Genomic DNA, 14,572 nt, shown 5'->3' with positions numbered 1-14,572 from the left:
GCACCGGATGTCTAACTTGGAGCATTACATGGAATGCGAGTAATCAACCTGAGTCTGTGATTAAGCAGCATCTGAGATGTTCTAGTCCAGGGCGGTATTTTCAATGTGATTTATATACACAGTATTTTACAATGGTCAGCAGTTGTAGAAAGTGTTCACCCATTTGGAATAAGGGTAATTAAGAAAAGGTAAAAACTAAAAAAAAAAAGTCCTCCATGGTAAAATCTATACACTATTTACACTAAAGAAGCACCACGCAGATTTCAAGTTATTTTCTCTATTTGTAATTTAATGTGGGTTGGGGATGGCTTCGGTTGAACACGTTGAATCTGAAAGACAAGAGGCAGCGGGCGTTAGTTGGTCCAGAGGCAGGAAGTGGGAGCCCAGCGCCCCGTGAGCCCCGGGCGGGGCTTCTCTTCTTCATTCACGCCCTCCCCTTAGCAGGCGCCCCCAGGTCTCTGCGGGGAGCCCGCCTGCCTCCCCGCGGGCGGTGAAGGAGCCGGCGGTGGCGCGGAGGCCTGCGGGGAGGGCGCCCTCTGCTGGGCGCGGTCCCGCCGCAACCCGGCGATTCCCTTGCTCTAGGTAGGAAGAGGCCGATTCCCTAATGCGGCTCCGGTCTTCCCACTGAGGGCACGCTGTAAAGCGTGTTAATCAACTGCAGGTTAATCTCTTGCAGACAGTTCACTTAAACCCCCCCTTGCCGACTACCAGAAGTTACACGTTTGGACAAAATTCCCTCCGGAGAGCAACCCTGCAGGTGCAGCGCGCCCAGGACACCAACCCCACCTCCCAGGGCCACTGAGTAACGAGGCCAGGAGGAAATGACACTCCAGGTTTTGATTTGCTGTAAAAAAAAAAAAAAAGCACCCAAAACCCATTCCGATCAAACCAAGCCCGAGCCCTTTCGGTGCGCGGGGCAGGCGGCGGGCACGGGAAGGGCTCCCCCCTCTCGGCCCCTCAGGTGGGGCTGCGAGAGGACATGGCTTCTCCATCTTTCAAATGTTTATCAAATGACTTGATTCTGAAGCTTCTGACCTGGCCTCACTTTCCTACAACGAGGGAGGGAGCGAGGGAGCAGAGCGACTCTCTGACTTAAGGGGCCCAAATCCACCCCCCCACCAAGGACTGACTCCCCACCTGCTACCCCCGAAGCCGAGTCCCAAAGCTCCCTCCTCAGGGCCCCTCAGCGGCTCTACAAACAAACAGGAAGCACATACAGAGACGAAAAGAGCTTACCGTAACCAGTGAATTTTTTGTCTTGAAGCCACGTTTTCAATCACCTAGAAAGCAAAGGTTAGGAAACATTTTAATGATGGTTTTGCAAAAATTTTAGTGCCTATGCTCTGTGTGCGTTACGTGATTACACTCAGAAGCAGTCCTCAGTAGCTTAATGTCTGTTGCCTGAAATCGGTCCTACACAAGCTGTGTCTCCAAGTGTTTCACTGAAAACAAGAGTTGAGGTGATAACTGAGGACCACGTCCCCTCAGCAGTAGTCCACTCTGACCCCAGTAAACTCATCAGCATTTCAACATTAGGTGAGAACAGATCTTAGGCCAAAGAAATCGAGAGCTTGATGGCGCCAGAGAACAGGAGTCTGGAAGAGAGGTCAGTGGTCAAGGCACCAGGACAGACACACGCAGGCCAAGAGGTCCGGCCTCCACCAGCCAACAGCGATGCCTGACCTGGGCCCGAGCAGGTGGCCCTTCCCAGGAGGTCAGGACGGGACGGGCGCCCAAGCCAGGAACACACCAGTCACTGGGCGCCATCAGATCGAGGACAGGAAAGGGGCCACGCCCCCTCCTGCAACCTCTGGAGAGGCGGTCTGGGCCACCACATGCCCACTACTGGGCTTTGCACGCCACCTACTGTCCCCCGAGCCAGCTCTGTGGGTGCACTGGCGGCCTCCAGCTGTGGTCCTCACCAGAGACCTGCAGCCGGAAGGGGATTCTGGCAAAAACGTAGAATCCCTGCGCATCTGCGCAGAACGCACACGAACAGCCTGTCTCCACTTCGCCCCAAGCACCAAGCAGACATCAGAAGGGACTCATCCCCACCAAGCGCCTTCTCTGAATCGCTGAACTGTTCATGGGAAACCAATGCGGAAATGCAAATAATTCCCCTCTTAACAAACACACAGAGCAAACCCACCGGTAGCTTCCCTTTCCTGCCGTCCCTACGACTCCTCACCCACTCCGTGCGCCCCAGCATTCCCCCCGCCACTCAGGAACACCCCCCACTTCTGCCCTCGGCTCCTCCAGATGCCAGCGCACTGTGCGGCCATCTGTCCCTCCTCCACCAACCATCATGGGACTGGGCCACTGGAAGGGACAGGGCTGCCCCTGAACAAACGATACCTCACCCGGGTCCAGGACGCAGTCGAGAACCCCGTGACCCCTGGGCATCTAGGACAGCGGGCAGGGTCGCGAGGGTGCGCCTCAGGGGTCCAGGGCGAGGCCAGCAAACCTGTCCCCGTGGACGGGCGGACAGGCGGGCTGGGCTGGGCTCCTTGCGGCTCTACTGACACCTCAATTTCACACGATTTTCACGTGAAATGAAATAGTCTTCTTTTGACTCTTCCAACCATTTAAAAACGTCAGATCCTTCCTTACCGTCAGGCCGCGCAAAGGCGGCGGCCAGTCCAGCCCTGCCCTAGGGGGGCCCCCGGCCCCTCAAAAACGCTCAGCACTCCTTCCAGGGTCGAAGGTCATCGGAACAGATGAGGAAGCAAGGGGGGCTCTGCTTTCAGAGCAATCAGAGTAGGAAAGGCTGGGAAGTTACAAGGGAAGGCAGAGCTGTGCAAAGCAGACAAGAATCCCAGAGCCCAGAGGCCTGCAGTGACCCAGGGAACCCCGTCAGGAGCCTGAGCTTCACCAACGCAGGCCTGAAGCGTGACGTCCAGCGAGCCAGTCACCAAACTGAGTTCTAGGTTCTACTCACAATGCCAAAGGCTTAAGGATTCTGGAGAGAAAGAATGTACCACAACATTTCTATCAAAAATGGCTTAAAAACAGAAGTTCTGGTCCACAATCAGACACTCAGAGCCATCAATTCCAGAGGTTCCCAGTTCCGCGTAACTCAGGTCTCCAGTGAGCGCCGCGGCAGCACGGCTAACCGTCGAGACCGGCCACAGCAGCCTCGGGCCAGCCGTCGGGCAGCGGACACAGGGCGGGGAGCTCAGAGGGGACTTACGCCTTCTATGCCCTTTGAGGCTCCTTCCCTGTGTTCACCACCCTTTCCAAAGAAAAGAGTTTCTATATTCGCAGCTCCAAGTATGTCCTCTTACCCTGGCCACACTTAGACAGATGACACTTGTCATCCCTCGTTTCCATCCAGAAATGTTTTGTTTTCTCAGGGCAAGGTCCCACACCGTGCAGAGGCTGGCCGGCCGCGAGGGGCAAAGCGCCGTCCGCTCCCTGGAAATGGTCCACAGCCTCGCGGCCGGCGGCCCCGGGCCAGGGTGGCTCTGAGCCTCTGAGCGACGAGTTCTCGGACCTTGAGCGCCTCCTCCTCCTCTTCTTCTTCTTCCTCCTCTTGTGTCTGCCGCGCAGGCCGGCGTCAGCGCGCGTTAGCAGAAGGTCCGAGCGCTGCTGGCGCCTGCAGCAGAAAAAGCCAGAGCTCAAACCACCGGAAAAGCAAACCACCCCAAAGAGAACTGGTCTTTGATTTATACTCACTACTGCTGACACTCGTTACGTGAACGCAGGTAAACCCTATAATGAAAAGTGCGTCGTTTTCCCTGTAATAATTTTTTAGGTCTGGGGTCACAAGTTCACCATTTTCAACCTTTCCCCACCGATGCCCTGCAGCTTTGTTTGGGAGGGGAGCTATGGCCAAAACACCAGGGGAAGGATTTCGTCAATTTTTCCTGAAACTAGTGGCCGAAGGAAAAAGTATTTTTGCCAGGTGTCTCAGGCACATAGGAGGGAAGGAGGTTTGATTTCCTTTTCCTTCAAGTAACCACTCTCTACCTATGCCTTCTGGTAACCTCTTCCCAGGGTTTCGATTTTACGAGACGCCAATGTGTAGCACGCAATGCGCAGTAACCGTGTTTGTGCTCAACCCTCTCATCGTGGAGAAGTCATTTTCAAGAAAACTACTGACCAATTTAGCTTTTTAAAAATACAAATGTCCCAATGAGATTTCAAACTGAGAAATGGAGACAGAAAACTAGACAGAGGCAAATGCAACAAATGATGTGTCTCAGCCCTTTGGGTCACAGGCACATTCAACAGGATGGTGGCCTCCCATTTCCTGCCACGAGGCAGCAGTAGTCACTGAGGTTGAAGGAGGTAGCAGCAGATGTGAAAATATAACTAAAGCTGTGAGTAAATATATTAACAATCACTGTGAAGTCAAAACATCCCAAGTTTTATCTATCTACCAAACACTGCACACTTACACCTAGAAGTTAAAAACCACTAACTGAAAACGGCAACATCATCTTAAAAGATGGTTTTCAGGCATTTTTAAATACCATGAAATAAGATCCAGCTTAACACAGAGCTAAGTTTTAGGAATCTATAAAAACAGGGAAGTCCAAAACCCACAGAGATAAAAAGTACAAATCAGAGTCACATACACGGGACACAGCCCTGCTTCACCGGTCTGCAAGCACACACGCCCTCACCTGGAATTCCGCTCTCGGTGTTTGTCCTTGGATTTCTTTTTCTTCGATTTTTTGTGCTTCTTCGCTTTGGGCTCCTCTAAAGGATCCTTCTGAAAGCTTCTCCAGGCTCTCTTTTCTACACGGCTGTCTTTATCCCCTACACTACTGTACCTCCGTTTTCGCGACTTGACGTTTTTGTGTTCGTGAAACTGACTGGTGAGGTCACAGCCTCTGTCTTCAGCCCCCAGTGCAGCCTTGTCGTGGGCGTACTTGTCAGCGGGGTGTGGAGGGGGTGTGTGGGCCAGGCCTGCCCCGGGGCTGCTGACGCGGTGCCGGTCCCTCTCTTTGGCCGCCGGCTCGTGGCCCTTCCGGCCTCTGTAGTGGTCCTTGTGGGGCCGGCCGCTATAGGGCCCGGCTCGGTCGTACTCTCGCTCGCCGTGGAGGGGCCTCCACTCCCACGGCTCGCGGGCCGGGTACGAGGCGTACCTGGTGTGGTGGTACCTGAACCGCCCCCAGCGCATCCCATCCGGGTAGTTCTCCCGGGCCCAGGCGTGCTCGGCCTCAGCATGGTGGTAGCGGCCCCACTCCTGGTCGGGGGCCCCCATGCTCCGGGAGCGCGGGTGGCCTGACCTGGCCAGGGATCCGGGGCAGGGGGCGTGCGGGGCCGCGGCGCAGGGCTCGGGCCGCTCGGACCGGCACCGCTTCCACTCATGGTGGGGCCGCTTCCGGCGAGGCTGCTCCTCCGTCCCGCTCCTGCTGTCCCGCGCGTGCTCGCCGCTGGACGATCGGTCTCTTCGGCTGCGGTAATGTCCTCGGTCAACCTTTCTGAGGCTGCTGATTTTTTCCTGCACTGCACAAGCCTCCTGGACCTTCTGCCCGGCCTTACTGTCTTCACCTCTCTCACCGTTACTTTGCTCGGGGACCCCCTCTGGACGGTTTTCTGCGATCCTGTCTAATTGAGGAGAGGGCACCCCATCTGCGGACACCCCTGTGCTTTTAGGGGGACCCTCCACATCCGTGCCTCTGTCCCGACTGCTGTGACCCAAGGGCTCAGGCTCACAGTCGCCCTCGGTACCTGACAAGGGACTCGGGCTCAGCCTCCCCGCTGCTTCTGCCGCCGCCGGGTCCTGGGGACGCTCTGGTGACGTCCCTTTCACGTCCTGGGACGGTTTGCTCTGATCGTTTGTTAAATTCCCTGGGTCACACGGTTTAGGAAGCTGATCATCCCCGAGGGTATCCTTGTTGGTGTTACAAAAGGTGTTGATACTCGGCAAAGCCTCCTCGGGTTTTGCCAAAATGTTTTCAGAGACTTCTTCTTTGGTAGGTTTGATGCTGGCGTCTGAGGGTGACAAAACTTTCTTGAATTTGCTGCTAAGGCTCATGACCAGCTCTAGGTTCTCACGGGAATCGGGAGCAGAGCTGCCAGGCTCCAGCTCAGCCTCAGGGTCCTGCGGAGGCCTCTCCTCTGTCCCAGTTGTACTGCAGCCCCACCGAAAGAAAGAAAGAAATCAGCCATTTACTTGTTTGCTTTCTGGCTTACAGGGACAAACACTTCAAATCGTTCGTTTACTAAATATTTTATGGCTTTACTACATCTGGTTTAAACCTAAAACTGGGCTTATCATTTTTGGAAACTTCAAATTTCTCATTAAATAAAAATGTAAAAATTTGTATCAAGCCTACCCCATTTTTCGGCAATAATAATTCCGCAATTCTAGGCGCCTTCTGTTTTCAGATATACTTCTAATTCTTCTTAATAACCAAGTCCGAACCATCAAAAAAGTCAAATAACGATGGGGCTCTTACTTTTCCTCTGGATCCCTTTTCTCTGAATTTTCCTGGAGCCTCGGAGCTAGAGTAGCTACCTCCAGACAGAGCCAAGAGCTCCCTGAATTACCTGCAAATTGTGAGGAATCACTGAGGATTTAGAAACACTTTCTGTAGTAAAAGAACTCTGCCTTGCTTTTGATGGAGTCTTGAAGTTAATGAAAGCTGCCAGAAAGCAAGAAAAACCCTAAAGCGGGCCCGCTCTACAGCGGGAAAATACCTGGGAGAGAGAAGACACGTGTGACCTACAGCGTGGCAGTGACGTGTTCAAGGCCGCACATGAGGTTAGGAAACGTGCATAGCTGGGGACTGACTGCTTATACAATCAACTGTCATAATTCTCACGCACGTTACATTTGAAGACCAACTAAGCCGGACAAGGATAGAGAGAGGAGGACAGCCATCCCGCCAGGGACTGAGTGTTCAAGTGCCCCCTCTTTAGGGTCAACTGGGAGTGCGTGCTCTTTGCTCGTTTTTCTAAGTGAGCATTCCTAACTGGTTCTTGGTGAGGGCACGCCCCCCGCAGGGCCCTTCTGAAATGTGGGGTGCATTTTTGGGTTAGCCCCACGATGGGGGAGCCTCACCAGCACCAGTGGGTGGGGGTGAGGCAGGCGGTCCCACAGAACAGCCCACGTCCCAACGTTCACGTGGGTGAAAACCCCGGCTCTATTACTGGCCGTTTCACAGACACCACTAGGGTGCTGATCTCAGGTTGGTCAGAGCTTGGCCAGAAGTCGTCTACCAGGAGGATGTCACGGCGCGCTGACGTGCGTGATGTGACCTGTGCGCGGCGCCAAGCTGCTGGCCCACCCCGTGTCCTGCGGTGGCACCGTCTCCCGGGCTGTTCACATGGCGACACGCCACTGCCTTCTGACCCTTCCTTCTACTCCCATTACATGACGCTGAGGTCAATGCACTGACTGACTTCTTTTTTTTTTTTAAGTGTGGAGACAGACGATCTTAACTAGGAATTTAATTTCAGAATTCTAAAGGGAGCAAAACAAAGTCTTCGCTATTGGACAGTCGAGAAGCCCTGCGCCACCCCTTCACACCTCCTCAGGTGCCTGTCACACGGGGGGCTGAGTGGGACGGTGCCGGCGGGAGGCCCAGCCGGGGGCTGAGGAGGGGCCCCAGAGAGGAGGGGCCCCAGAGAGGAGGGGCGCTGCGGGAGGGGGGGCATCAGCTGGACTAACAGACCCTGTACGTGTTTACCTTCTTAAAAGGAACATGAACGAGTTCGACAGATCGTTATTCAAATCATTCCAGGGTCCAAAAGGTTCACCCTGAGACTTCCAGAGCGGCCGCACCCACAGGCCCTGCTGTGACTCCCCGGCCCGCGTCCCACGGCCTTGGGACCGTATCCTACCTCATCTCATCTGTGGAGCCTTTCCCTTTGCTGCCGAGTTTGAAGGTCTCTAAGATTTTGTCTTCTGGGAGAAGTGGCAAAGGAGCAGGCATCAACTACCATAAAAAAACAGAGAGGTTTCAACTCCGGGGGCCACCTGAAACCCAGCCACGTGACCCGCCGGACACGAGGGTGGAAGCAAAGGCCGCCCCAGCCCCGCCCGATGCGCACTCACCTTCCCAGGGAGACTGTTTGCCTTAGAAAAGGGGTTTTCTGAGTGTAGAGCAGGCTGGACTTGGCAGCTGGCAGCACCCGAGGGTAGGCTGTTTTCTTTCAGGTCACTGTCCATACTGGTAGCACCATTTAGAGCTACGGGCTCTCGGAGCTCGTGCGGAGAGGCCCCGACATCTTCGGCAACTGGAACAGGGGCGCGTGCGCTCTCGGCGGGACGGAGGCTATTCTCCTTGCCGAGGCCCTTCGCCTCCTCGTCGGACTCTTCGGACGACTCGGCGCCGTAGGGGACCAGCACTCCAGAGCTCAGCTTGGACCTGCCGTTCGTCACAGGCTCAGGGCAGGACTCCCTCAGGGTGATCTGCTTGGTTACCTTACTAGACGCAGGCATCATGGGGGGACTCGAGGTAGACTGTATTGCAGTAGAAGTCGTAACGGTAGATGAGGGGGCGGGCTTGTTAGGGCTCTCCAAAGAACTGCTGTGAAGAGTAGGCTGTGACTGAATTTTTTGCACAGGTAACTTGCTGTGAATACTGATCGTGATTTTCTGTTTCTTGGGATGTTCTGGAATAACTGAGGGCCTGTTAACCGACCAGTCCTGAACGGATGTTGAGGCGTTAACAGGGCCAGTCCTACTGACATTGGAATTCCCGTTAGGACTTGACATGGAGCTGCTCGGCATTTCCTTCAATGGTCCTGTCCCATTTAGATGAGGTGGGTTCTGGAAACAAGCAGACCACAGCCAGGTGAGAGCTCCAGAAACAGTCGCAGACTCAGAAACCTGAGGCCGTGGGCCTCTCCCACTTCGGTTATCTTTTTCTTTTGTGAATAACAAGTTTCACGCACCTAGAAAGCCCTGCCCCTCTCCTGTGGGCCTGCCCACCACAAACCTTTCACAGGGCACAGTTTTCTGAGAATGAATTTCTGGTGAACAGGGACCACTCTTTTTGTCAGAGAACACCACCCAGACCAAATTCTTCCTGCTCCAATTTGACAGAAAGAAGGTCCCTTTGGGCATGGAGTCACACAGGTTCTCCTTGGATGGTTTCCTGGGAGCCCACCACAGTCCGGGCAGAAGGGAGTGCCAGCCACGGGGAACTCCCACGGGCCAAGGGAGCGAGGGAGACAGGCACGTGGACAGACACACTCACCAAGCCATCCCTGCCCCTATCATCTCCGACTCCTACTCGAGCAGTTATTTTGCTCCAGATCCCAACTTTTGCTGCTATAACCCAGAAGTTGCAAACTGGTAGTCATGGGTGAATTCTGACTCACAGATAAATTCTGTTTGGTCTTCAAAATGTTTTCTTAAATATCTGAATTAGTTGCTATCTTAACACTGGAAGCCTTCATAGTTAAAAAAACAAAAACAAAAAAACCTCTTGAAAAAGAAACAGCAGTGGCCCCTGCACACAGGGCATGTGCTCTCCAGTTGGCCATGTCCTGAGGTCTCACTCAGGCAGAGCCCAGTGCAGGACCTGCTGCCTGTCCAGCTCCCTAAGGCACTGAATCTGTGACTCCCTATCAAACTGAAGGCTGTTACGACACTATGGCACAGGTGAAAGGATTATTCCAAGGTGTATACAGGCTATTCCAACAAGTCCAACATGTCCACAATCTCAACATCTACGTCAAGCAAAAGCCAGGCCTCCACTGAGGACTCAGAGCTTCACACGAACCAGGCATACCTTCCATTCCCCCTGAGAAGCCATGAGGGAGTGTGATCAGACCCAGCCGGACAGCAGAGAGAACATGCCACACTCCTGAAAGGGCTAAATGGATACGACTAAAGTGTTCTTTTTGTAAAAGCATCACTTTCCTGGAGGCCAGCATTAATCAAGAATCCCCAAATATTTAATCCATTAAGTGAACGGAAGTCCAAGGTGGGAGCTAAAATCTCTAGCGTTTAAATAGACTTACACCAGACTTTCTTCTTGATCATTATGTTCACACTCGGAGATTTTCTGTATATTTGAAATATAATAAACAGCTTGAATAAACTTTTTGGACAAGAAATTCAGTTGTAGATGAGGTCACGACAACTACTGCAATGTTAACTAGAGGGCTGGAAAGATGAAAATAAATATGACATTCTACCCATGGAACGTTACCTTCATCATGTGAGAAGGAAGCTGTGGTCCAATAAACCCGGATGCTGCCTGTGTGTTGCTGACAACCCGCTGGCTGATCACCGGTTGGGGAGAGGACTGGCCAGGGCTATGGGCGGAATGAGTAAGTTCACCTCCTATTTTCACATCGTGGGACCTGGGGACAGAGAGTGACAGTGCTCAAGGTGATATGGGACATCTCCCCAAAAGAGATTCACGTACACCCCACCCTCAGGTAACAGGTGACACGATGCGCAGAGCTACACGCAGGGTCCCCATCAAGTCCAGGCCAACGCTGGGTGCTCAGATCGGGAGATAACAGGGTCACTGGGCAAATGGTATTTTGAACTGTGTATTCTGAGGATGCCACTATCTGAAAGCTACTGTTCTTTACTTTTTAATTTTTTGAAAGCTATTTTTCTTTTCTTTTTTATTTCTATTTTTCTAATTATAAATACATACCATTGTAGAAAAATCTGTAATATCCTGAAAAGTTAGAAACAAACAAAAACACTGTGCCTCCCCTCACTGCTTCGAGGCATCTACTATTCAGATTTAGTGGATTTTCCTCCAGGCTTTAGCCTGTACTGATTTCTTCAGTATCAGTGTGTAAAATTTCAAACTGCTTTTCCTCCATATATGGAGCACTCTCTCATATCATTTTAAAAAGCTTTATAAAAATCACTTTTAACAGCTGCATTGTATTTCATCATATGGATATGCTACAATTTATATGATCTTCTGCTATTGATGGAAATTTCATGATGTTCTTAATTTCCAGCTACTACAAATGAATACACTGGAGCACACATCAGATTGTTCCAAGGCCCTACATTTCCAGAAATGGAATTAGCAAGTCAGAATATGCAGCAGCAGCAGGGGTGCTGGTGCTGGCCCAGGCCTGGCCCAGGGAGGTGGCTGGCTGCCTGTGCTCAGTGGTTGAGAGGTGACCACACCCAGGTACTCAAAAGTCCCCTTCTCCAGGCCTCCACTCACTGCCTCCCAGGCCCCCTGGCCGAGCCAGTTTGCCAGCAGCAGCAGAAGCCCACCCTCTGAGACTACCACCTTCCCTTTCTTCTGCACGTTTCTTTATTAACCTGCCAAAGAGCTGGGAGCTAAAGCAAACTCATGATCCACACTGAATACCACCTTCCTTACTCTCCCCACCATCGAGATGCTGTTTAAACAAACAATATTGAATTTAAATATGTTGAGAGGAAGAGAGATGACGTAACAGAAAGGATGAACATTTGCTTTCCTGACAATACCTGATATAAAAGAGAACATAAGCTTGCTGACTGAGTACCGATCTAATATCACTGATAGATACGATGGAGTCATTCATTTGGTACCAGAGGTCATTGCTAGCCTGCAAAACAGCCAATAAAAGAGATATTAGATACAATTAGGTAAATAGGGAACACCAATCCAGAGACGTAAGAAAAATGGGCTTTCACATTTCACCTGTAAAAGCCCCACCTTTCCTCCCCAAAATGCCAGGGCTATCTTACAGTGTATTGTAAAAATAGTTATTAGCAAAATCCACAGAGCTTACTTTTATGTAGCAGAAGTAATGGCCAGCATGGCAATTAAAACCAGTGTGTACCAGTACTGCATACAAATCATAAATGATAGGTTCTCCGTTTGGCTGAGACATATACGGTCGAATATCAAGATACTCAGGATATTTCACATCCTACACAGGAATGGAAAGAGGAAAAAGGAACGTCATTTCTGAAGGTGCAGGTCATCCCATGTGCACGGGCACAGGAGACGCCAGAGCACTGTGCCTTACGTTCTGGCAGAAAACCAGCACACTGAAGCTCGTTTCAAAAGACAGAATCAACCTGGAGCACACCTGAACCTAAGTGTGTTTAATGCAATCCCACTGGATTCTTTGTTTCCTTTAAACAGATAAGGATCCACAGTAAGTGAATTCTCCAAATCCATCAAAGGAGACAGTAACAATCACAACTCTGGATTTGAGAGTCCAGACAGTCTTATTTTTATTTTTAACAATTCAGGAACAGATTTCTTTTGCATGTTACTAGATTTCTGACCACTTTCAATCTTCAGAAAGTGGGAAGAAAATGGGATAATTCAGTATACTACCAGTCAGAAAACAAATGAATAAATAAAATAAGCTCTGATGAATGGCAAGATGTGACTGGGAACCCTCTTTGGATTCAAATGACACAAGCTCACTCCCTGTAGCCACTCGTCACCTGCACTGACTATGAAGCCCAAATGAAGATAATAATCATCAATTTATCCTTCAGAAAGTCTAGCCAGCTAAAGGATACAGAAAAAAACACGTACGCTCATAAACACACACACCAAACTACTAGCTCAATTCTTTGACATTCTTTTCTACTACCAAGCGCTGGAAGAACTTAGAAAATCAGGTAATAAAACTGTTCAATTTAGTTGCTGACACTTAGGCCTTGAAAGGCTAAACATAAACAGTTATTCATAATATTATCTACATACCTTAGCAATTTTTCCACCAGTAAAATTTGCAAAACGTTTCAGAGAAAGTGTAAGAACGTTAGAAGACCTGTGTATAGTGAACCTCTTTGAAGCCGGAACCATATTTTTACACCTTGGAAAAAAACAGAAACAGATGTTTAAGAAGATTAATATGGGTTTTTAAAAATCTTTCCCTTGTTATTCCTCTGAAACATTCTAAATTAAGTTTCCAAAAGAAGGCTATGAGATGAGAAATACCACCCTTTTCAACCAACAGTGAAAATATTAAAATTTAAAGTATGGGGGAAACTGCTTAATTAGCATGAAAGAAAAAGGACAGTTCTGAAATGTCAGGTATGACAGGTCACTGATATTTTAAAAATTAGATTAATATAAGTTTCTCTCAATGGAAAACAAACTGAAAAACTGGCTGGTATAATACTGTGAAAACTAAGCCCAGATACAAAAGGAAGAAAGTAAAGACTAGAAATGTCCATGAAGTTTAAAACAAAGGAGAAATTCCTATGGTCTTGGGAGGAAAGGGAGCCTTCTCCCCCAACAAAATGAACCCAGGCACACCTCATGTTATTACCCTTTGCAGATATTCCATTTTTCACAAATTGAAGGTCTGTGGCAACCCTGCATGGAGCAAGTCTACTGGCACCGTTTTTCCAAAAGCACTTGCTTACTTCGTGTCTCTGTGTCACATTTCGGTAATTCTCGCAATATTTCAAGCTTTTTCATTATTATTATATTTGTTATGGTGACCTGTGATCGGTGATTTTTTTTTTTTTTTTTGCAGTACACGGGCCTCTCACTGTTGTGGCCTCTCCCGTTGCAGAGCAGAGGCTCCAGACGCGCAGGCTCAGCAGCCATGGCTCACGGGCCCAGCCGCTCCGCGGCATGTGGGATCTTCCTGGACCGGGGCACGAACCCACATCCCCTGCATCGGCAGGTGGACTCTCAACCACTGCGCCACCAGGGAAGCCCTATTTTGGCATTTTTTAACAGTAACAGTAAGTATATTTAACAGTAAGTATTTTTAAGTGAAGGTCTGTACATTGTTTTTTAGACATAATGTTATTGCACACTTAGACTACAGTATAGCATAGACATAACTTTTCTATGCACTGGGAAACAAAAAAATTCATGTGATTCACTTTATTGTAAGATTTGCTTTATTGTGGTAGTCTGGAACCAAACCTGCGATATCCCTGAGGTCTGCCTATATTCAATAACAACGCTTACCTGTATTACCTGACTTACAATGAAAATCTACTTAAAACATATGAAACAGGGCTTTCTTAAAATAGGTTCTCTTGGGACTTCCCTGGTGGTCCAGTGGTAAAGAATCCGCCTTACAATGCAGGGGACGAGGGTTCGATCCCTGGCCAGGAAACTAAGATCCCACATGCTGCAGGGCAACTAAGCCTGAGCGCCACAACTACTGAGCTCGCACGCCTCAACTAGAAAGCCCACGTGTCGCAAACTACAGAGTTCACACACTCTGGAACCTGCACACCACAACTATGGAGCCCACGTGCCCTGGAGCCTGTGTGCCACAGCTAGAGAAAACCCACACACCACAACTAGAGAGAAGGCTGTGAGCTGCAATGAAAGATCCTGCATGCCGCAACTAAGACCCAACACAGTGAAAAATAAATTAAATAAATAAATAATGAATAAATCTTGAAAGAAAGAAAGAAGGAAGGGAGGAAAGAAAGAAGGAAGGAGGGAAAAAGAAAGAGAAAGAAAGAAAGAAAGACACTGCCCCCCTTTTTAAAAAAAAAGCCTCTGTTGACTTGATGGGGAAACATTAAAGAATAACTTAAATTCAAGGTTTCTAGCAGATACTGACCCAAATCCTGGGAGACAGCCAGCAGTTAAGAGAGACCCTGAACTGCTCTGGGAGAAAGTGACTCCCCATCCACGCCAACCCTTTCACACAGGGGAGTCCATGTAAATGCTGCTCGACACACACACCG

General features: G+C 50.0%; 1 protein-coding gene across 1 annotated transcript in view; it reads right to left on the bottom strand.

Moving 5' to 3' along the window:
• Positions 1-3,252: 3,252 nt before the first annotated feature.
• The window catches only part of USP42 (ubiquitin specific peptidase 42), a 32,629-nt gene continuing 21,309 nt past the window's right edge, over positions 3,253-14,572 (bottom strand). The window contains exons 9-16 of the mRNA XM_007448898.1: positions 12,609-12,720; positions 11,674-11,814; positions 11,387-11,487; positions 10,122-10,275; positions 8,015-8,731; positions 7,801-7,895; positions 4,629-6,086; positions 3,253-3,595 (exon numbers count right to left, since the gene is read on the bottom strand). Coding sequence (XP_007448960.1) covers positions 3,253-3,595; positions 4,629-6,086; positions 7,801-7,895; positions 8,015-8,731; positions 10,122-10,275; positions 11,387-11,487; positions 11,674-11,814; positions 12,609-12,720 — 3,121 coding nt within the window. The remainder of the gene's footprint in view (positions 3,596-4,628; positions 6,087-7,800; positions 7,896-8,014; positions 8,732-10,121; positions 10,276-11,386; positions 11,488-11,673; positions 11,815-12,608; positions 12,721-14,572) is intronic.

This window comes from Lipotes vexillifer, unplaced genomic scaffold (genome assembly GCF_000442215.2).
Source record: "Lipotes vexillifer unplaced genomic scaffold, Lipotes_vexillifer_v1.1 scaffold778, whole genome shotgun sequence".
Classification (NCBI taxonomy): Eukaryota; Metazoa; Chordata; class Mammalia; order Artiodactyla; family Lipotidae; genus Lipotes; species Lipotes vexillifer.
This window is presented reverse-complemented; position numbering and strand designations above follow the sequence as displayed.